The 22441-nt window shown below is 45.0% G+C and overlaps 1 protein-coding gene across 2 annotated transcripts in view; it reads right to left on the bottom strand.

The window, feature by feature from the left end:
* The window catches only part of KCNN2 (potassium calcium-activated channel subfamily N member 2), a 245827-nt gene that overhangs the window by 75416 nt on the left and 147970 nt on the right, over positions 1-22441 (bottom strand). For both annotated transcript variants that reach the window (XM_056537445.1, XM_056537446.1), the window contains one exon: positions 20058-20199. In XM_056537445.1, the coding sequence (XP_056393420.1) occupies positions 20058-20199 (142 nt within the window). The remainder of the gene's footprint in view (positions 1-20057; positions 20200-22441) is intronic.

The raw sequence follows: 22441 nt of genomic DNA on the forward strand, positions 1-22441 counted from the left end.
CTTCATAGAGGGCTTTTTCGTACAATCACTAGATTGCATTCATTGTTCTGTGCAATGCTATTGCATAGCATTGAACAGTGAGAGTGGCAGTCCACTGATAGAGGCTGTCTCTCCCAGGTTGCATCATATGCAGCATCGATCTAATAGCTGGAGGGAGGTAAGGGGACTCTCCGCCACCATTTTAGCTCACTGGACTCCCACAATCATGTTGCAGGGGTCTGATGAATTCCTGTGAGCTACTTGCATTTTTTACTTTCACTTTAGAAATTGAGCATGGTGTCTAAAAGGTTAATGACAGTAGCGGTGGGATAGCTGCTGCCTGTCATTAATGGTGCTATTTATAAAGAACGTGCACCTTTTATGAATGAGGGGGATGTATACATAATGTACACTGAAACACATGGGGGTAAAAACTTAATTTACACGGACAATGATATATATGTCCTCCACAATCTGTACATATTATGGTGCTAAAAGTAGTCTGTATGCCACTATATGGTGTCTGTATTCATGCAGCAAAATCCAAGAGCACAGCAACAAAAATAAAAAACTCCAGATATGTGAAAAAGGGCTGTAGTTTATTGGTTCTCCAATGCATTTGGGAAACCAATAATTGACAGCTCTTTTTTGCACATATCCGGAGTTTTTCATTCCTGGCGCTGTGCTCTTGGATTTTGCTGCATGTTTGGAATCCGGATTGGATCTGGATGACTGAAGACACAATGGACTTATCCAGTGCTCTCTTCAACTGCTTTTCTGGTGTCTCTATTCAGTACTTTATATTACAGGTATTCTTCCCTAAATTAATTCTATACAACTCCAAACTAAAGCTGTAATACACATGACTAAAAGTAGGCAAACATCTTAGATAGCTGTCGGCTGAATACTCATTTGACTGACTGCTATTTTTCACATCACACATGGGCACTGGGCTCAGACAAAATGTATGCTATCAATTGGTGACGGGAATAGGCCATGGCCAGACAATTTTAGTGGAAGCTTATGAAAACAAGGGATCAAGCATGTTAAAGTCAAACATATCAATCTTTTTTCCCTGATGTCTACCATTGGGGAAGAGTTCTCTATACACAATAAATGGTCAGCCAGCATTGGTGAAATCGGCTGGCTAAGTTGACGTTTATCTAATGTGTATAGGGACCTAAGCGTAAGGCACACAGGGATTCTTCAGCAGATTTGTTGCAGATTTTAATTGCATTATGGTGAAATTTGAATTAGACAATGTTTGACACAGATATTTTCTGCCACAAGGTTTGTCACGCACAAGTCTATGGAAAATCTGCAACAAATCTGTAGCAAAACCCACCTGTGGTACATGCGTACATAGTACAAAAGTCTCCGTGTAGACCCTTAATAAAGCTCAGGTGGGGATATCCACCGACTTAACTATAGACAACTTATACGTAAAAGCATGAGCTATATTTCATTTCTTGAAAGAACATTCAGGCACTCACGGTTAGTTGGTTCACTCCTATTTTCTTTATTTCATATGTTCTGTAATATTCATAGCTTGTAAGATGTAAGCATGGATGTATGCCTTTTTTTTACCATCTTACAAGCTATGAATATTGCAGAACATACTAAATAAAGAAAATAGGAATGAACCAACTAACCGTGAGTGCCTGAATATTATTTCAAGAAATAAATTATAGCTCATGCTTTTACGTATAAGGAATTGGCTACAGATTTGGATTTCACAGCATGTGGCAAAGGGTGATATCTCCAATAAATCCACAACACATTTGACAAGCTACAGAGCTGAAAATCTGCAATCCCTGAATTCTACTCAGATATTTTATACTATATGTGGGTGGGGTTTTGATAACTTATTCACACACATTGTACTGCAAGTTGTTGCTGATTTTATGGCATGGAACCCGCAACAAATCCTTGATGAGTAAGTTCACCAAGAAATTCTTAAACCTATTTAAATTTTAAAAGATGAACAGGCTTTGCTTGCAATAGGAACATTTAATTTTGCAATGTGGTCCCCAACCCTCTAATTTGCTATTAAGGTAGGGGGCACTATTTTATAACTATTAATATAAATTAGAGATGAGGCAGCAGGGTTGGGAGACCATATGGCATCACAATTTTATGTAATTTTTAATTAATTTTAATTTATTTTAATTTTATTAAAATCCTTTTTTGAGGACCTATTCTGGTGAGCATCCAGCTGGCGGTAATTTCAGCTCCAATAGTGTATAATTGCTGCAGTGTAAACTATGGAAAAGCTCCTAATTGTATATTAAAATTGAGCTGGGGGTCCGCTATGAGGCCAGCTTCCGCCTATCCCAGTCCCTGCCTCTCAGCGCACCCCCATGCCCTGAGTGTTCAATTGAAAAGGGAGGGACTGCAGTACCAGCAACTTGGAAAGGAGCATATTCATCTTCTGTGCCATTGGATAAGTGGGTGCATACTGCTAGAAGTTGCTGCAGTGAAAAAGCTCATACTTGTATCTTAAAAACGAGTTGGCGGTCCTCTGCACCACTTGTTCCAGCCCCTGCCTCTCAGCACCCACCCCCCCACCCCCACCCCCGACTATGAAACTGCAAATGTTTCATTTAATCAGTTTTGGTTCATTGTTATTGCTCCAACCTGTTTCATTGGATTCTTTTGGTAATTCCACAGGTATATACGATGAGGACCATAGGGCCTCAGTCTTGAAAAGATGACATTATTTTTTTTTTAATTTAAATTGAAGATTTTGAATAAATTCACAAGTTTAATGTCCCTGGTGCCCAAAGCGTTTACTTTGAACTAATACTGTATGACCACAAAACCCAATATAACAAGGAGTCACATGGCGGCACAATGGCAGAGCCTAGAGTTGGCAGCAACCCGACGAGACCACAGGGCCTCACAATTGAAAAGATTAAAGATATTTTGTAAAATTTGAATTAAAGATTTTATATAGATTACAATTTTAAGAGTTTAATTTAATGTGCCAACTGCATGAGGAGACCCTATGGTGGCACAATGACACAGCCTGGAAGTGGAAGCAGCATGAGGAGACCATAATGTGGCACAATGACACAGCCTGGAGGTGGCAGCAGCATGAGGAGACCATATAGTGTCAGAATGACACAGCCTGGAAGTGGCATCCGCCTGACGAGACCATAGGGCCTCATAATTAAAAAGATTAAAGATTTTTTTATTTTTTTATTTAAATGGAAGATTTCAAATAGATGAACCTAAACATTTTTATTTAATGTGCGAACAGAATGAGGAGACCACATGGCGACACAATCACACAGCCTGGAGGTGACAGCAGCATGAGGAAACCATATAGTGGCAGAATGACCCAGCTTGGAGATGGCAACAGCCTGGCGAGACCATAGGGCCTCACAATTGAAAAGATTAAAGATATTTTTTTATTTAAATTGAAGATTTCAAATAGATGAACCTAAAAAGTTTAATTTAATGTGCCAGCAGCATGAGGAGACCACATGGTGGCACAATGACACAGACTGGAGGTGGCAGCAGCATGAGGAGACCATATAGTGGCAGAATCACCCAGCCTGGAGGTGGCAACAGCCTGATGAGACCATAGGGCCTCACAATTGAAAAGATTAAAGATTTTTTATATTATTTAAATAGATGAATCTAAAAAGTTTCATAAAATGTGTCACCAGCATGAGGAGACCACATGGCCACCGTGTGTCTGGGTCCTCTGTCTCGTCTTCCTCATCACCCTGTAGCTCCACAGCCTGCTCCTGATCCTCCTCTCCTGTCAGATGACAATAAAAACCACCCATTTCGCAAAACCTTGCCTGTGCTCCACTGTCCCCCTCCTGTTCAGCCCCCACAGGGCTCATGTGGCCGTGAGATTTAGGCGCCACATCTCAAGTGCCCTGACAGCCATTGTTTCCAACAAGTGTTGTAGGAAATGAAGCAGTAGAATGACGTCGTTCATAATCCTGGCGTTTGACTAATAATGTGGCTTCCACAAAGGGCCTGAGCAAACAGCAGGTGTAACGTATGAGCTGCCACTAGTTGACATTGAAATTACACAGGGGAGTCTCCCTATCCGCGTGGATCATCAAGAAATCGGTGATGGTTTTTCTCTGTTCGTATAGTGGGTCCAACATTTGAAAGGTGAAATTCCAACGTGTGGAAATGTAGCAGATCAGACTATGTTCCCATTGTTAGGATGTCTTTCAGATGGGGGAACCACTTGACAACCAGATTGAACACGTGTGCCATGCAGGGCACATGGCTCAGGCTTCCTTGACGAAGAGCAGACAAGATGTTCTTCCCATTGTCGGTCACCATGGTTCCCATTTCCATGATTCGATTTCTTGATGAATGACTTTTAGCAGTTCCTCCCCCGTGTGACTCCATTCGCCAAGGCAAACCATGTGAAGAACAGCGTGACACCGCCACGCCCTGCACACATGGTATGCTGTAGGGGCACAGAGACTGGTCCGTGCAGCGGAGGCTGAGAACACGCTGGAGGATGAGCAGGCGGAGTCGCACATTGTTGCAGGACCAACGGCCTGAGAGCGTGGAGGCGGAAGCGGCGTGACCTGTCCAAGTTGCTGTTGTGGCTGTGCAGGGACCACATTTACCCAGTGGGTCGTAAAGGACATGTATTGTCCCTGACCGTAGTTACAGCTCCACACGTCAGTGCTGCTGTGCACCTTGGTACAAACCGACAGGATCAAGGACTGGCCCACCTATTGTTCCACAAAATTGTGAAGGGCTAGTACTGCCTTTTTCGCAACGAAATGACGGCTTGGGACTCTCCACCTTGGCTCGGCACAAGCCATCATTTCTCTGAAAGGTGAAGAGTCCACCACTTGAAAAGGGAGGGACTGCAGCACCAGCAACTTGGACAGGAGAACATTCAGCTTCTGCGCCATTGGATGAATGGGCACATACTGTTGTCTCTTGGACATGGCTTCGCTGATGGATTGCTGGCGGAATGACTGACTCGAAGTAGGAGCAGGAGCATCTGGAGCGACAGAAGATGGGTATGACAGACAGCTCAACAACAAAAAAGACCCCAGGGTGGGTTAGGGTAATTATAACCAAGAAATACCTTTAACCCTGGAGAGCCCAGGGTCACTGATACCCTTATTAAATCCCACCCCTAAAATTTTACTTTTATTTGTGTTCAGATTAGAATTAATAATTAATAAGTGTTAATTAAATGATGAGTGTATTCACTTAAAAACACGGGTTGGTGTGCTTTATAATAGTATTTGGATTTTATCCAGTTCACCACTGTGTATGTATCAAATATCCCAGGTGGGCTGCAGTACCACCATAGATAGCACACCAACTCCCGCTGGTTAAAATGCTGTAAATGCCCCCTCTACATGTTTCACTACATCTGTAGCTTCTTCAGGAGGGAAAATGGGCATCAACTTTCTGATCCACCATCTCGGTATTTATACCTATTAGGACCACCTACTTATATGATTCCACCTATCATGGCTTCACAGGTTGCAATGCACCTGTATGCCCGATATTTGGACCAATCAGGTCCTATTCACCAATATTATCTGTGCCGCCGTACATCCTATCACCATCCTGGAACGCCGCCTCGTCATCCTCGCCGACTCAGCGCTGAGCGCCGGGCGATGACGTCAGTGTCACCTGTTTACTGGCAGCCAGTCACAGTTCCTTTGCGTTCCAAGCGTCCATTGTTTGCGCTCCACATCGGCGCGATGGTTCACTGCGCATGCCCGGGGGCCGCGGCTGCGCATCAGCCTGTTTGCAGGACTTAGTCGGATATTCACAGATGGTACTGCGCATACTCCAATGTTAATCCAACTTCAGAGTCACTCTTCTTCACATTTATTGGTACCTGACCATTATCTAGAGTTGGGATATTTTGATGGTGATGGGTTAGATGTTCACCATAGGGATAATCAGGACCAGATTGAAATAATATTATATGGTATTCCCAGTTGTATTTATGAGATCTATTAGTATAGGTTTACCATCATATCTGATATCTATATTGATAGGTGAATAACCACAAATGTTACATGTACCTCCCCTCACATGTACACAGTGTACCCACATGTTATCCATGGTATGGCATCAGTCACAGCACTGTGCACCCCAGGTAACATTCCAGGGGGATTCGATTGGGGCATGCTCTTAGTCATATATATAGATGATCAGTCATATTAGATAAAAAGTATATTTATCCCTAGGTTTAATAAGCATACAACTGTTTCCTCCCTTAGGTGTAGTAGATCTCCATTTGGAGACCCCCTCTCGACCCGCCCCACCTCCACTCAACAACTCTAGATCCTTCCTCGGACCGCATATTTTAAATGGTGAGTGTATTATGTTTTTATTCCAGATGCTAATTCTATTTTACCTTATTGCCTCTATTACACTCACCACCAATTGCTGAAGGTGACTAGCTTGTGCAATGAGAGGAAATTAGGCCCGAGAAAGGGCAACATAGATAGAATGCTTCTAAGGGAAGAAGCCAAGTGGATATATAGACTCAAATGTCTATCACCGAGAGGACTTAATGAAGGCTTCTCCTATGCAGCGTTTTTACATTGAAATAATAGACAGGAATATCAATATCACAGCAACCTATTAAATAAACCATACAGTATAAAACATCTACCTACCTACATACTTACCTGTAAACACAGCAACCTATTAAATAAACCTCTCATTGCACAAGCTAGTCACCTTCAGCAATTGGTGGTGAGTGTAATAGAGGCAATAAGGTAAAATAGAATTAACAACTGAAATAAAAACATAATACACTCACCATTTAAAATATGCGGTCCGAGGAAGGACCTAGAGTTGTGGAGTGGAGGTGGGGTGGTCCGAGAGGGGGTCGCCAGATGGAGATATACTACACCTAAGGGAGGAAACAGTTGTATGATTATTAAACCTAGGGATAAATATACTTTTTATCTAATATGACTGATCATCTATATATATGACTAAGAGCATGCCCCAATCGAATCCCCCTGGAATGTTACCTGGGGTGCACAGTGCTGGGATTGATGCCATACCATGGATAACATGTGGGTACACTGTGTACATGTGAGGGGAGGTACATGTAACATTTGTGGTTATTCACCTATCAATATAGATATCAGATATGATGGTAAACCTATACTAATAGATCTCATAAATACAACTGGGAATACCATATAATATTATTTCAATCTGGGCATTCTATAAATGATAGAGTTCTGAATATCCCTATGGTGAATGTCACGATTCGGCTGGCTGGAGGTGGATCCTCTGTGCCAGAGAGGGATTGGCGTGGACCGTGCTGGTGGACCGGTTCTAAGTTGCTACTGGTATTCACCAGAGCCCGCCGCAAAGCGGGATGGTCTTGCAGCGGCGGTAGCAACCAGGTCGTATCCACCAGCAACGGCTCAACCTCTCTGACTGCTGAAGATAGGCGCGGTACAAGGGAGTAGACAAGAGCAAGGTCGGACGTAGCAGAAGGTCAGGGCAGGCAGCAAGGATCGTAGTCAGGGGCAACGGCAGGAGGTCTGGAACACAGGCTAGGAACACACAAGGAACGCTTTCACTGGCACAATGGCAACAAGATCCGGCGAGGGAGTGCAGGGGAAGTGAGGTATAAATAGGGAGTGCACAGGTGAGAATACTGATTAGGCCTGCTGTGCCAATCAGTGGCGCAGCGGCCCTTTAAATGGCAGAGACCCGGTGCGCGCGCCCTAAGGAGCGGGGCCGCGCGCGCCGGGACAACACAGACGGGGAACGGGTCAGGTACGGGAGCCGAGATGCGCATCGCAAGCGGGCGCGTCCCGCATCGCGAATAGCATCCCGGCTGGGAGTAATATCGCAGCGCACCCGATCAGCAGGTCTGACCGGGGCGCTGCGAATGAGAGAACGCTGCGAGCGCTCCGGGGAGGAGCGGGGACCCGGAGCGCTCGGCGTAACAGTACCCCCCCCTTGGGTCTCCCCCTCTTTTTGGAGCCTGAGAACCTGAGGATAAGACTTTTGTCCAGGATGTTGTCCTCAGGTTCCCAGGATCTCTCTTCTGGGCCACAGCCCTCCCAATCCACCAAAAAATTTTTTTTTCCTCTGACCGTTTTGGAGGCCAGAATCTCCTTCACGGAGAAGACGTCAGAAGAACCGGAAACAGGAGTGGGAGAAACAAGTTTGGGAGAGAAGCGGTTAATGATGAGTGGTTTAAGGAGAGAGACATGGAAGGCATTGGGAATACGAAGAGAAGGAGGAAGAAGGAGTTTGTAAGAGACAGGGTTAATCTGGCACAAGACTTTGAAAAGACCAAGATAGCGTGGTCCCAGTTTGTAACTGGGGACACGAAAGCGGACATATTTAGCGGAGAGCCATACCTTGTCTCCGGGAGCAAAAATGGGGGGAGTTCTTCTTTTCTTATCGGCAAATCTTTTCATTCGGGATGAAGCCTGTAAAAGAGAATTTTGGGTCTCTTTCCATATGGTGGAAAGATCACGAGTCACTTCATCCACAGCGGGCAAACCAGAGGGCAAGGGGGTAGGGAGGGGGGGAAGAGGGTGACGGCCGTACACCACGAAAAATGGGGACTTAGCAGAAGACTCGGAGATTCTGAAGTTGAATGAGAATTCGGCCCATGGTAGAAGATCTGCCCAGTCATCCTGGCGGGAGGAAACAAAATGCCGTAAATAGTCACCCAGGACCTGATTAATTCTTTCTACTTGCCCATTGGATTGGGGATAATAAGAAGAAGAGAAGTTTAGCTTAATCTTGAGCTGTTTACAGAGGGCCCTCCAGAATTTAGACACGAATTGGACGCCTCTATCCGAGACGATCTGCGTGGGCAAACCGTGAAGATGAAAAATGTGTACAAAAAATTGTTTTGCCAACTGAGGCGCTGAAGGAAGACCAGGAAGAGGAATAAAATGTGCCATCTTGGAAAATCGATCAACGACCACCCAAACAACTGTGTTGCCACGGGATGGGGGTAAGTCTGTGATAAAGTCCAAACCAATCAGTGACCAAGGCTGTTCGGGGACAGGCAGAGGATGAAGGAGACCAGCAGGCTTCTGGCGAGGAGTCTTATCCCGGGCACAGACAGTACAGGCCCGCACAAAATCAACAACATCCGTCTCCAGAGTCGGCCACCAATAAAAACGAGAGATGAGTTGCAAGGATTTTTTGATGCCCGCATGGCCTGCGAGGTGGGAGGAGTGTCCCCATTTGAGAATCCCGAGACGTTGGCGTGGAGAAACGAAGGTCTTCCCTGGAGGAGTTTGCCTGATGGAGGCTGGAGAAGTGGAGATCAGACAGTCAGGAGGAATGATGTGTTGCGGAGAGAGCTCTACTTCAGAGGCATCCGAGGAACGAGAGAGGGCATCGGCCCTAATGTTCTTGTCGGCAGGGCGAAAATGAATTTCAAAGTTAAAACGGGCAAAGAACAACGACCACCTGGCCTGGCGAGGGTTCAGCCGTTGGGCAGACTGGAGATAGGAGAGATTCTTGTGATCAGTGTATATGATAACTGGAAATTTTGATCCCTCCAGCAGATGCCTCCATTCCTCAAGCGCCAATTTAATGGCCAGTAGTTCTCGATCCCCGATGGAGTAGTTTCTCTCCGCCGGAGAGAAGGTCCTAGAAAAAACCCCACAAGTAACAGCATGCCCGGAAGAATTTTTTTGTAGAAGGACAGCTCCAGCTCCCACTGAGGAGGCATCTACCTCCAATAGAAAGGGTTTAGATGGGTCAGGTCTGGAGAGCACGGGAGCAGAAGAAAAGGCAGACTTGAGATGTTTAAATGCGTCTTCCGCTTGGGGAGACCAGGACTTGGGATTGGCATTTTTCTTGGCTAAAGCCACGATAGGAGCCACAATAGTGGAAAAGTGTGGAATAAATTGTCTGTAATAATTGGCGAACCCCAAAAAACGTTGGATAGCACGGAGTCCGGAGGGGCGTGGCCAATCTAATACAGCAGCTAGCTTATCTGGGTCCATTTGTAGTCCCTGGCCAGAAACCAAGTATCCTAGGAAAGGAAGAGATTGACATTCAAAGAGACATTTCTCCATTTTGGCATAAAGTTGATTGTCTCGAAGTCTCTGAAGAACCATGCGGACATGCTGGCGGTGTTCTTCTAAGTTGGCAGAAAAAATCAGAATATCGTCCAGATAAACCACAACACAGGAATATAAGAGACCACGAAAAATTTCATTAACAAAGTCTTGGAAGACGGCAGGGGCGTTGCACAGGCCAAAGGGCATGACCAGATACTCAAAGTGTCCATCTCTGGTGTTAAATGCAGTCTTCCATTCGTCCCCCTCCCTGATGCGGATGAGATTATAAGCACCCCTTAAGTCCAGTTTGGTAAAGATGTGGGCACCTTGTAGGCGATCAAAGAGTTCCGAGATAAGAGGTAGGGGGTAGCGGTTCTTTACCGTGATTTTATTAAGTCCGCAGTAATCAATGCAAGGACGTAGGGAGCCATCTTTTTTGGACACAAAAAAAAATCCAGCTCCGGCAGGAGAGGAGGATTTGTGGATAAACCCCTTTTTTAAATTTTCCTGGATGTACTCTGACATGGCAAGAGTCTCTGGAGCAGACAGAGGATAGATTCTGCCCCGGGGTGGAGTAGTACCCGGGAGGAGGTCAATAGGACAGTCATAAGGCCTGTGAGGAGGTAAAGTCTCAGCTTGCTTTTTGCAGAACACGTCAGCATAGTCCATATAAGCCTTAGGAAGACCGGTTACAGAGGGAACCACAGGGTCACGGCAGGGAGTACTGGGAACCGGTTTAAGACAGTCCTTGAGACAAGAAGTACCCCAATTCTTGATTTCTCCTGTGGACCAATCAAGGGTTGGGGAATGGCGTTGAAGCCACGGTAATCCAAGAAGAATTTCGGAAGTGCAGTTGGAGAGGACCAAAAATTAAATTTTTTCGTGATGAGGTCCGATGCACATTAGGAGAGGTTCCGTGCGGTAACGCACGGTACAGTCCAGTCTTTCATTGTTAACAGAATTGATGTAGAGGGGTCTGGCGAGACTGGTCACCGGGATGTTGAACCTGTTGATGAGAGAGGCCAAAATAAAATTTCCTGCAGATCCGGAATCCAAGAAGGCCATAGTAGAGAAGGAGAAGGTAGAAGAAGATATCCGCACAGGCACAGTAAGGCGTGGAGAAGCAGAGTTGACATCAAGAACTGTCTCATCTTTGTGCGGAGTCAGCGTACGTCTTTCCAGGCGGGGAGGACGGATAGGACAATCCTTCAAGAAGTGTTCGGTACCGGCACAGTACAGGCACAAATTCTCCATGCGGCGTCGTGTCCTCTCTTGAGGTGTCAAGCGAGACCGGTCAACTTGCACAGCCTCCACGGCGGGAGGCACAGGAACGGATTGCAGGGGACCAGAGGAGAGAGGAGCCGGGGAGAGAAAACGCCTCGTGCGAACAATGTCCATATCCTGGCGGAGCTCCTGACGCCTTTCGGAAAAACGCATGTCAATGCGGGTGGCCAGATGAATAAGTTCATGCAGGTTAGCAGGAATTTCTCGTGCGGCCAGCACATCTTTAATGTTGCTGGATAGGCCTTTTTTAAAGGTCGCGCAGAGGGCCTCATTATTCCAGGATAATTCGGAGACAAGAGTACGGAATTGGATGGCATACTCGCCAACAGAAGAATTACCCTGGACCAGGTTCAGCAGGGCAGTCTCAGCAGAAGAGGCTCGGGCAGGTTCCTCAAAGATACTTCGAATCTCTGTGAAGAAGGAATGTACAGAGGCAGTGACGGGGTCATTGCGGTCCCAGAGCGGTGTGGCCCATGACAGAGCTTTCCCAGACAGAAGGCTGACTACGAAGGCCACCTTAGACCTTTCAGTAGGAAACTGGTCCGACATCATCTCCAAGTGCAGGGAACATTGCGAAAGAAAGCCACGGCAAAACTTAGAGTCCCCATCAAATTTATCCGGCAAGGATAATCGTAGGCCGGAAGCGGCCACTCGCTGCGGAGGAGGTGCAGGAGCTGGCAGAGGAGATTGTTGCTGGAATTGTGGTAGCAGCTGCTGTAGCATCACGGTCAGTTGAGACAGCTGGTGGCCTTGTTGCGCTATCTGTTGCGACTGCTGGGCGACCACCGTGGTGAGGTCGGCGACAACTGGCAGTGGGACTTCAGCGGGATCCATGGCCAGATCTACTGTCACGATTCGGCTGGCTGGAGGTGGATCCTCTGTGCCAGAGAGGGATTGGCGTGGACCGTGCTGGTGGACCGGTTCTAAGTTGCTACTGGTATTCACCAGAGCCCGCCGCAAAGCGGGATGGTCTTGCAGCGGCGGTAGCAACCAGGTCGTATCCACCAGCAACGGCTCAACCTCTCTGACTGCTGAAGATAGGCGCGGTACAAGGGAGTAGACAAGAGCAAGGTCGGACATAGCAGAAGGTCAGGGCAGGCAGCAAGGATCGTAGTCAGGGGCAACGGCAGGAGGTCTGGAACACAGGCTAGGAACACACAAGGAACGCTTTCACTGGCACAATGGCAACAAGATCCGGCGAGGGAGTGCAGGGGAAGTGAGGTATAAATAGGGAGTGCACAGGTGAGAATACTGATTAGGCCTGCTGCGCCAATCAGTGGCGCAGCGGCCCTTTAAATGGCAGAGACCCGGCGCGCGCGCGCCCTAAGGTGCGGGGCCGCGCGCACCGGGACAACACAGACGGGGAACGGGTCAGGTACGGGAGCCGAGATGCGCATCGCGAGCGGGCGCGTCCCGCATCGCGAATCGCATCCCGGCTGGGAGTAATATCACAGCGCACCCGGTCAGCAGGTCTGACCGGGGCGCTGCGAATGAGAGAACGCTGCGAGCGCTCCGGGGAGGAGCGGGGACCCGGAGCGCTCGGCGTAACAGTGAACATTAAACCCATCACCATCAAAATATCCCAACTCTAGATAATGGTCAGGTACCAATAAATGTGAAGAAGAGTGGCTCTGAAGTTGGATTAACATTGCAGTATGCGCAGTATCATCTGTGAATATCTGACTAAGTCCTGCAAACAGGCTGATGCGCAGCCGCGGCCCCCGGGCATGAGCAGTGAACCATCGTGCCGATGTGGAGCGCAAACAATGGACGCTTGGAACGCAAAGGAACTGTGACTGGCTGCCAGTAAACAGGTGACACTGATGTCATCGCCCGGCGCTCAGCGCTGAGTCGGCGAGGATGACGAGGCGGCGTTCCAGGATGGTGATGTACGGCGGCACAGGTAATATTGGTGAATAGGACCTGATTGGTCCAAATATCGGGCACACAGGTGCATTGCAACCTGTGAAGCCATGATAGGTGGAATGATATAAGTAGGTGGTCCTAATAGGTATAAATACCGAGATGGTGGATCAGAAAGTTGATGCCCATTTTCCCTCCTGAAGACGCTACAGATGTAGTGAAACATGTAGAGAGGGCATTTACAGCATTTTAACCAGCGGGAGTTGGTGTGCTATCTATGGTGGTACTGCAGCTCACCTGGGATATTTGATACATACACAGTGGTGAACTGGATAAAATCCAAATACTATTATAAAGCACACCAACCCGTGTTTTTAAGTGAATACACTCATCATTTAATTAACACTTATTAATTATTCATTCTAATCTGAACACAAATAAAAGTTAAGTTTTAGGGGTGGGATTTAATAAGGGTATCAGTGACCCTGGGCTCTCCAGGGTCAAAGGTGTTTCTTGATGACAGACAGCTCCCTTCGACTGAGGTGGTGGAGCCTTGGCTGGCTGAAACAGAGAGCGGCGTGCCACTGGGTGATTCAGCAGGCTGGACCACCGCAACAAAGCCACGGTTCTCTCAGGCTGCTTTATGATGACGCTGCATATGTTGATGCAGGGCCGTGGTACCAACATTGGGACCCTGCCCACGCTTCACCTTCTGCCGACACATCATGCATGTGGCCAGGTTAACATCCTCCAGATGCTTGATAAAAAACTGCCACACCACCGAGTAGCTGATTTCCCCCCCCCAACAGTCCGCACTGATTGACTGCTACTGCCGCTGAATCCAGGAACTCCTGTTCCACTAACTCCCGGGAAGGTAGGCTGCCGCATAGCAGGTGGTCTACCCTGGGCACGTTTGGCTCCAGACTTTCCACTTATGCCACCATGCTGACTGCCAACCATGCTATCACCTTGCTGGCTGAGCTGCTGCCTCACGGGCAACCTGCAATCCTTTTATCCTGATGATGATGAAGCGCCTTCTGCACCCGGCTACCAAGTGTGATCAGCTTCATCATCATCGATTTGTGTCTGCATGTCACTGATGTCCTCCTCAGGTTCCTCAACAGTGTCTGCTTCAGGAACCTGAACGCTCGCAAAACCACCTCCCATCACTACTTGCCCGCCTAGAGGAGGAACCGGTGGATGTCTCCTCCACTTCTTGGCTGGGCAGTAGCTGCTGACTGACCTCTAATAGATCGTCCTCACTAAATAGTGGAGCTGAACCCACAGCATAGGACACTTCTGTGGGGGAGGGAACAGCATAGGACAGAGACAATGGGAGGGTTGTGTCTGAGAAACCCACCGACTGTTGGGGGGTGTCAGATGTCACTTGTGGTGAAGTGGATGACTGAGTTAACCAATCAATGACAGCAGATGGGTTGCTGGACGAGACACGACCGCTAGCTGATACCGGGAGCTCAGGCCTCTCGCTTTGTCTCCTGCTGCCACTCGCCCCTAGTCTGCTGCGACCTCTGCCTGATGAATATAGGCTGTGCCACTCCTCTGTGCACAGTTTGGCACGTCTCTGCCAGACATACTTATACATCAGCTGAGTGCGTATATGTTACACTTACGAGAGAGGAGGATAATATGCTCCACTACCCTTAAAACTGTATCAGACTACAGAAACAAGTGTGTATTGTTGGCAGGCCTTTCACAGTAACTAGGCCCAAATTAGTTTAACAGGAAAATTTAAAGGGGTATTCCAGTAATTTTTTTTATTTGACTATGCTACAGGGGCTATCAAGTTAGTGTAGTTCATAATATAGTGTCTGTACCTGTGTTTTCTCACAATTCTTCTGTGATTTTCACCCCACTATTTATTTTTAACAGCATACAAAATGACTGCTGTCTCCGATTTTTCCCAGCTTGCAATGTGGCTGAGACCTGACTCACTAGTCAGCTGATGACAGGGAGCTTGTCTGCTTCAATGAGTGGAGTGATCGTTTGGTGGGAGAGAGATCAATCTGCAGCTAATGCAACAGATGTAGGCACCCTGATTGAAAACCACAGGTCTTTTGAATGGATGCAGCTCATTTATGTTTCAATGGGTGGGGTGGCTAATGTGTGGGAGGGAGGAAAATGGAATTGTGGGATTTGTAATCAAAAAGGAAATACTAGTTCACAAAAAGCTAGCCACAGTGTTATGGTAATCTCTTGACATAGCCATTTATCCCCAAGACAAGCGCAGGTCCTTCCTAAGCATGTCCATTACTACTTGCCAGGTACATACTAAAATCCCCTTATGGTGGATAACCTCTTTAAAGGACACAACATAGGTGTACGTACAGTATACACTTATGAGAGCAGTAGGACTAGACACTCCGCTACAAACTGTATAAGGCTACAGAAACAAGTGTGTAGCTTTGGCTGGCCTTTCACAGTAACTAGGCCCAAATTAGTTTAACAGGAAAATTTATAATGGACACCACGTAGGTGTACGTACAGTTTACACTGATGAGAAGAGGTATATGAGCTCCACTACACTTAAAACTGTATTAAACTACAGAAACAAGGGGGTAGCTTTGGCTCGCCTTTCGCAGTTACTAGTCCCAAATTAGTTTAACAGAAAAAAATATAAAGAACACTGCATAGGTGTACGTACAGTTTTCTTAGGCACTAAAAGCAGGTGACAATGGCTTTTAGTGCTCAGCCTAACTGGCACTATAAGCTTTAGAGTTGCTGTACATCCCACTGCAGCAGTACAGAATCGCTGTGTAGTAGAGCCCAGTACAGTATTATTAGGCACTAATAGCAGGTGACAATGGCTTTTAGTGCTCAGCCTAACTGGCCCCTGTTAACTCTAGAGTTGTTGTACACCCAAATGCAGCAGTACAGAATCACTGTGTAGTAGAGCCCAGTACAGTATTATTAGGCACTAATAGCAGGTGACAATAGCTTTTAGGGCTCAGCCTAACTGGCCTCTATAAGCTTTAGAGTTGTTGTACACCCCACGGCAGCAGTACAGAATGGCTGTGTAGTAGAGCCCAGTACAGTGTAATTATGCACTAATAGCAGGTGACAATGGCTTTGAGTACTCAGCCTAACTGGCCCCTATAAGCTTTAGAGTTGCCGTAAACCCCACTGCAGCAGTAGAGTCGCTGTGTATTACACCCAAAAGTGTACTTTTTCTCTCTCTCTCTTTTCCTTCCGTCAGTGCTTTTCTGCAGTGATTTGGGCTTGTGCTGAATCGCTGCTGTCAAGTTGTTTTTCTGTGCAACACACACGCACTGCTCTATTTCTCCCTGCAATGAAACATTCTCTCTGAAATAAAACGCTGTAATGACTGGCCGCAAGATGGCTGCCGATTACCGCATTTTCCGGCGTATAAGATGACTGGGTGTATAAGACGACCCCCAACTTTCACAGTTAAAAGATAGAGTTTGGGATATACTTACCGTATAAGACTACCCCTCTACCGCGATATGGTACCTTACCATTGTTCCCCCACACTAGGTTATCGGCATAGTTCCCCCACACTAGGTAGGCAGCATAGTTCCCCCCACATTAGGTTGTCAGCATAATTCCCCCACATTAGGTTAGAGGTATTGTTCCCCCCACATTAGGTTGTCAGCATAATTCCCACACATTAGGTTGGCAGTATAGTTCCCCCACATTAGGTTGTAGTTCCCCTACATTCGGTTGGCAGTATAGTTCCCCCACATTAGGTTGTAGTTCCCCCACATTAGGTGGCAGTATAGTTCCCCCACATTAGGTTGTAGTTCCTCCACATTAGGCTGGCAGTATAGTTCCACCCCCATTATGCTGTAGTTCCCCCCACATTTGGTTGTAGTTCCACCACATTAGGTTGTAGTTCCCCCACATCAGGTTGTAGTTCCCCCACATTAGGTTGTAGTTCCCCCACATTAGGTTGACAGAATAGTTTCCTGCACATTAGGTTGTAGTTCCCCCACATTAGGTTGTAGTTCCCCCACATTAGGTTGGCAGTATAGTTCCCCCACATTAGGTTGTAGTTCCCCCACATTAGGTTGACAGTATAGTTCCCCCACATTAGGTTGTAGTTCCCCCACATTAGACTGGCAGTATAGTTCCACCCACATTATCTTGTAGTTCCCCCCACATTAGGTTGCAGTTCCCCCACATTATGTTGTAGTTCCCCCACATTAGGTTGTAGTTCCCCCCACATTAGGTTATAGTTCCCCCACATAAGGTTGGCAGAATAGTTCCCCCCACATTAGGTTGGCCGTATAGTTCCCCCACATTAGGCAGGCAGTATAGTTTCCCCCCACATTAGGTTGCAGTTCCCCCACATTAGGTAGTCAGTGGACCCCACAGACATACAGCCTTCAGCCATAAACAGTGTATGGCTGGAGGCTGTATGTCTGTGTACTGCCCCACTTCAGTGCTCCAACCACCGCTCCTCCGGTCTGGGGTCACCGTCTTCTGCTATGGCCTATAGGCCATAGCAGTAGGTCCCGGGACCAGAGAAGCGGTGGTCGTTGCACCAAAGATGACGTGCTGGTAACTTACCATGCCCGCGCGTCCTTGCTGCTCCGCTTCGCTCTGCTGTTTCTATGGGCGCACGCACGGGACGTCATTTTAGATGCCCGGGAACCTGAACTGCACTAAATAGAGTTTAATGAAGTGATTTGTTTAATAGAATCGAGGCGGCATTCGGATTCGTTACAAATTGAATTTTTCCTGAAATTCGTAACAAATTCGGATTTGTCAGATTCAATTCGCTCATCCCTAATATGAATACACAAAATAATATCATAATAATAACTATAATTGCCTACTGTACTGTATTGATGTATATGACAAGTACAATGAATTTCATTATAACTGTAAGTCCATGGAAAATTCAAACATTAAACAATTGAAGAAAGACTGAAAGTATTAAGCATGCATGACCACTGCCATTACAGTAATAATCATGACTCAGCACCCTTTTTTTGGTTGTTTAGTGCCTTTAGTGATAGAAGAATATAAAATTCATATCTTGTGACCACCCTCGCTTGCTTTATTTCAGTGCAAACATGACATTTACCATAAGTGCTGAATCCCAAGCTACCCTAACAAAAGATTTAGAACCGAATAAAGCCAAAATGGAAAGTAATGGGCATGGATTTAATTTTCAGGTGCTCAGTAGGTTTCCTTTTCTGGTATAAAGCAATAGAACAACACATTTCTTCTAGAAACAGTGTAACACCTGTCCTCAGGTTGTGTGTGATATTACAACTTCATTCACTTCAATGTAACTGAGCTGCAATACAACACACAACCTGAGGACAAGAGTGGCACTGTTTTATGAAGAAATCAGCTCAGTTTTTCTAATGAAGGATAACTGCTTTAAACTGTAATAGTTGGTGGATACCTTTGTTTTAACCAGTTAACGACCATGGACGTCTATGCTCGTCCATGTGCCATTAATGGGCTATGACGCGGGCTCCCGACTCGAGCCTGCATGATACCGGCCGTCCCCCAGCTGATTCCTGTAGCTGGGGTCCGGCGTTAATAGCAGACATGCGGTGATCACCACGGCCGGCTATTAACCCTTTAAATCGCTGCTGTCAAAGGCATCTATAGGTGCCTTTATCCCATCCCTGGTGGTCCAGTGGGGTGGATCGTGCCCCCCCCACCGCAGCGCGATCGCAGGGGGGCGATCCACTGCTGAGGTGGCCGGAGGGCTTACCCCTGCTCCTGTGCTGCTCCGGCGCTCAGAATGATAAAGCCTGGCTGGACCAGGCTTTATCAATCAAGCGCAGAGCACACAGATCAGTGTGGTTTTATGGAACCACATTGATCTGTATGAGGAATCAAATGATTCCTCCTAAAAGTCCCCTAAGGGGAATAAAAGTGTAAAAAAAAAAAAAACACACACATTAACCCCTTCCTTATTTAAAGTTTAAATCACCCCCTTTTCCCAAATTCCATATAAAAAATATACAAACATAATAAAAATAAACATATGTGGTATTGATGTGTGTGTAAATGTCTGCACTATACAAATATATAGTTAATTAAACTACATGGTTAATGGTGTATGCGGAAAAAAATTCCAAAATAGCGTATTTTTGGTCACTTTTTATACCATAAGAAAAAGGAATAAAAAGCGATCAAAAAGTCTGATCAAAACAAAAATGGTATTGATTAAAACTTCAGATCACAGCATGAAAAATTAGCTCTCATACCACCCCCTACACAGAAAAATAAAAAAATTATAGGGTGAGAAGAGGACAATTTTAAATGTATAAATTTTCGTGCATGTAGTTATGATTTTTTCCAAAAGTACGACAAAATTAAACCTGTATAAGTAGGGTGCCATTTTAATCGTATGGACCTACAGAATAAAGATAAAGTGTCATGTATACCGATGTAAAAATGTACTTTGTAGAAACGGAAGCCCCCAAAATTTACAAAATGGTGTTTTTTCTTCAATTTTGTCGCACAATGATTTTTTTTCCTGTTTCACCATAGATTTTTGTGTAAAATGACTGATGTCATTACAAAATAGAATTGGTGGTGCAAAAGATAAGCCATCATATGGATTTTTAGGTGCAAAATTGAAAGGGTTATGATTTTTAAAAGGTAAGGAGGAAAAAATGAAAGTGCAAAAACTGAAAAACGCTTGTCCTTAAGGGGTTAAACTACAAGATACCTATAGAAACATTACACAAAGAAATAACAAAGTTTATTTGTGTCTAAAAGAAAGAACATAACAAAAGAGGACATTGTTTCATGATGTATATTCAGTAATATAATGCAATGTAGTAAAACAAATATACAGGAGAGGAGAATAACCAACCTCATTCATCAATGTTTCATCAACGTTTAGAGAAGTTCAGTAGAAGTCATTGTGATTAAATGTCTTCTTACCATAATTCCTGTGAGTAAACAAACTCCTTTTCCACAGTATGTGTTCGGTACCATATCACCATATCCAATCGATAGAAAAGTGATTGAAATTAACCACATTGCTCCAAGAAAGTTACTAGTAACATCCTGCTGGTCATGGTATCTGTAAGTAGAAAATACAGACAGATGGTTACATGCTGTTTGTAAGTAGTCACTGTTATTCTATTGTTCCTTTTAATAGCTATTTTAGCTTGTCCAGCAATTGGCTGCCATGGTCATGCATCAAGATGACATGCTGGAATGGGGTAAATAAGAGTGTTAATAAGATTGTGTGGAGTTGGAAATGAGTCAGTGGGATTCAAATCGTACCCGTCAGATCCAACAAAAAAAACTTTCTTTAAATATATCACTCAGTACCTAATCCTGACCATGTACATCTAATTTTTATGCATCTAGCACCTTAATTTTTTTATTACACTTTTAATTTAGCTCACTAGTCTGAATTCCTCTCAAAGGGAGGGGGCGTGGCCTCACTGTGCAGGTCTCCGCCCCCTCCTCACTATGCTGTCTGCTCACATCTCCCCTAGCATTAGCAAAACTACAACTCCCAGCTTGTCCTCACTGACAGTAGCGGGACACAAGCTGACAGTGGGAGAACTTTTCCTCCAGCTGTAAGCCCTGCCCTCACAGCTGTCAATCAAGGAAGTATGTCCATGACATAGGTGATGATGCATGGACACAGCAAGACTAGTATGTGTCCAAGCAGGCAGGGGGGCAATTGTTTGACTGGCTTTTTCAGTATGAAGTATTGAAAATTTTCTAATGAAAGAAATTGCGAAACCTATTGGTTTTGTATGCTTTACAACATATCAAAAGTTTTTGTATCTGACAGTGCCCATTTAAAACTTATTTAGCAATTTTGCACATTGTTCTGTTGATTCAAATATTTTTGAGACTGGCAAACACATTGAAATGGGTTCTCAGATGCATGGAAAATGTTAACTCTGTAGACATAAAACAAATAGTACACGACCCAAAGAGAAGAGATATAAAGTAACACCCTAATAGTACAGACACAATATATATGAAAGCTTAGCAATTTGCATTAACACATTAACAGAAGACATTATATTTTAAAACATTTAAAAAGCTCAAAAGTGAGCATAAGGATAACCAGAGGGAAAAATATGCTCAACCTCAGAGAATACACTACAAAATGTATCAAATATGAATCTTCACAACATCCACTCTCACATAATAGTAAGGAAAAATCTGACAAGTATGGTAATAGAACAAAAGTACAAAATATACCTATGTATGTTACTCCTGGTATTAGGGGTCAGTAAAATATACACAATACAGGACATAATAATAACTCAAAGCCCTATCCCAATGCCTAGTCAGATAAGTAAGGAAAAGTGTAACTAAAGAATACTCATCTGATAAACAATATATGCATCATGGATGAAAATCAGAGGGGGTGGGGGGAGTTTAGTAATCCCAAAACAAGCCTTGAGAATGTGTGCTCTCACCAGAACCCCACACATTCCATTGTAACTTCTTGAGGGGAAATACATATTAATATTGCTGAGGGTTTCTTACATATACAAATGATATATGGTAGATACCTGACAAGTGTGTGAGAATTGCATGGGCCACACTTCACATGATGAGCGAACCGGAAGGAATATTATCTATGTGTGTCTCTGTTGTGAGAGGAGGCGACTTATAAATGCACATGCTCCAATGGTGTCTGACATCAAATTTCTAAATGGAGAGAAAGAAAGAAAATACATTTTCCTTGTTTCTCTCCAATTAGATATCTTATCTGTTCATACATTTTCTGTAATGTTGAATGGATCCATGAATCTAACTTGTGGGACCTGATGTTGAGTTCAATGTTTCTGCCATGTGATGGATGGACTCCTTGTGCTTGAGCACATGTTGATTTTGGAATTACACTCTGGATGGACTTCTTGGTCAATTTTGGATGGGTCATATAGTGGGAACAATTGCCAATTCTGACCTGTTTGTCCGGAAGGTCAATGGATACACATGGAAAAGTAGTTTGGAACCTGTACCTGACTATACCCGGCTATACCATAATAGGCTAGGTATAGACTACACCTATACTTATTTCACCAAAAAGATGACTACACCTATACCTATTTCACCAAAAAGATGACTACAACTATGCCTATGACATCAATGTGTTTTATGCCAGATATTGGCCTGCTGTCTCAATTAGACTCTTCTCATGGATTATTTCATTGGGACATTATAAAATATTCATGTATAGATAATTACTGTTGAACATAAATGCATAAATAACATATATTTACCTTTTGTGCATAACTTATATTTCTTCTGAATGACCGGATGGGAGTTGCAGGGTCACACCTGAG

This window comes from Hyla sarda, chromosome 1 (genome assembly GCF_029499605.1).
Source record: "Hyla sarda isolate aHylSar1 chromosome 1, aHylSar1.hap1, whole genome shotgun sequence".
In the NCBI taxonomy this organism is placed as follows: domain Eukaryota; kingdom Metazoa; phylum Chordata; class Amphibia; order Anura; family Hylidae; genus Hyla; species Hyla sarda.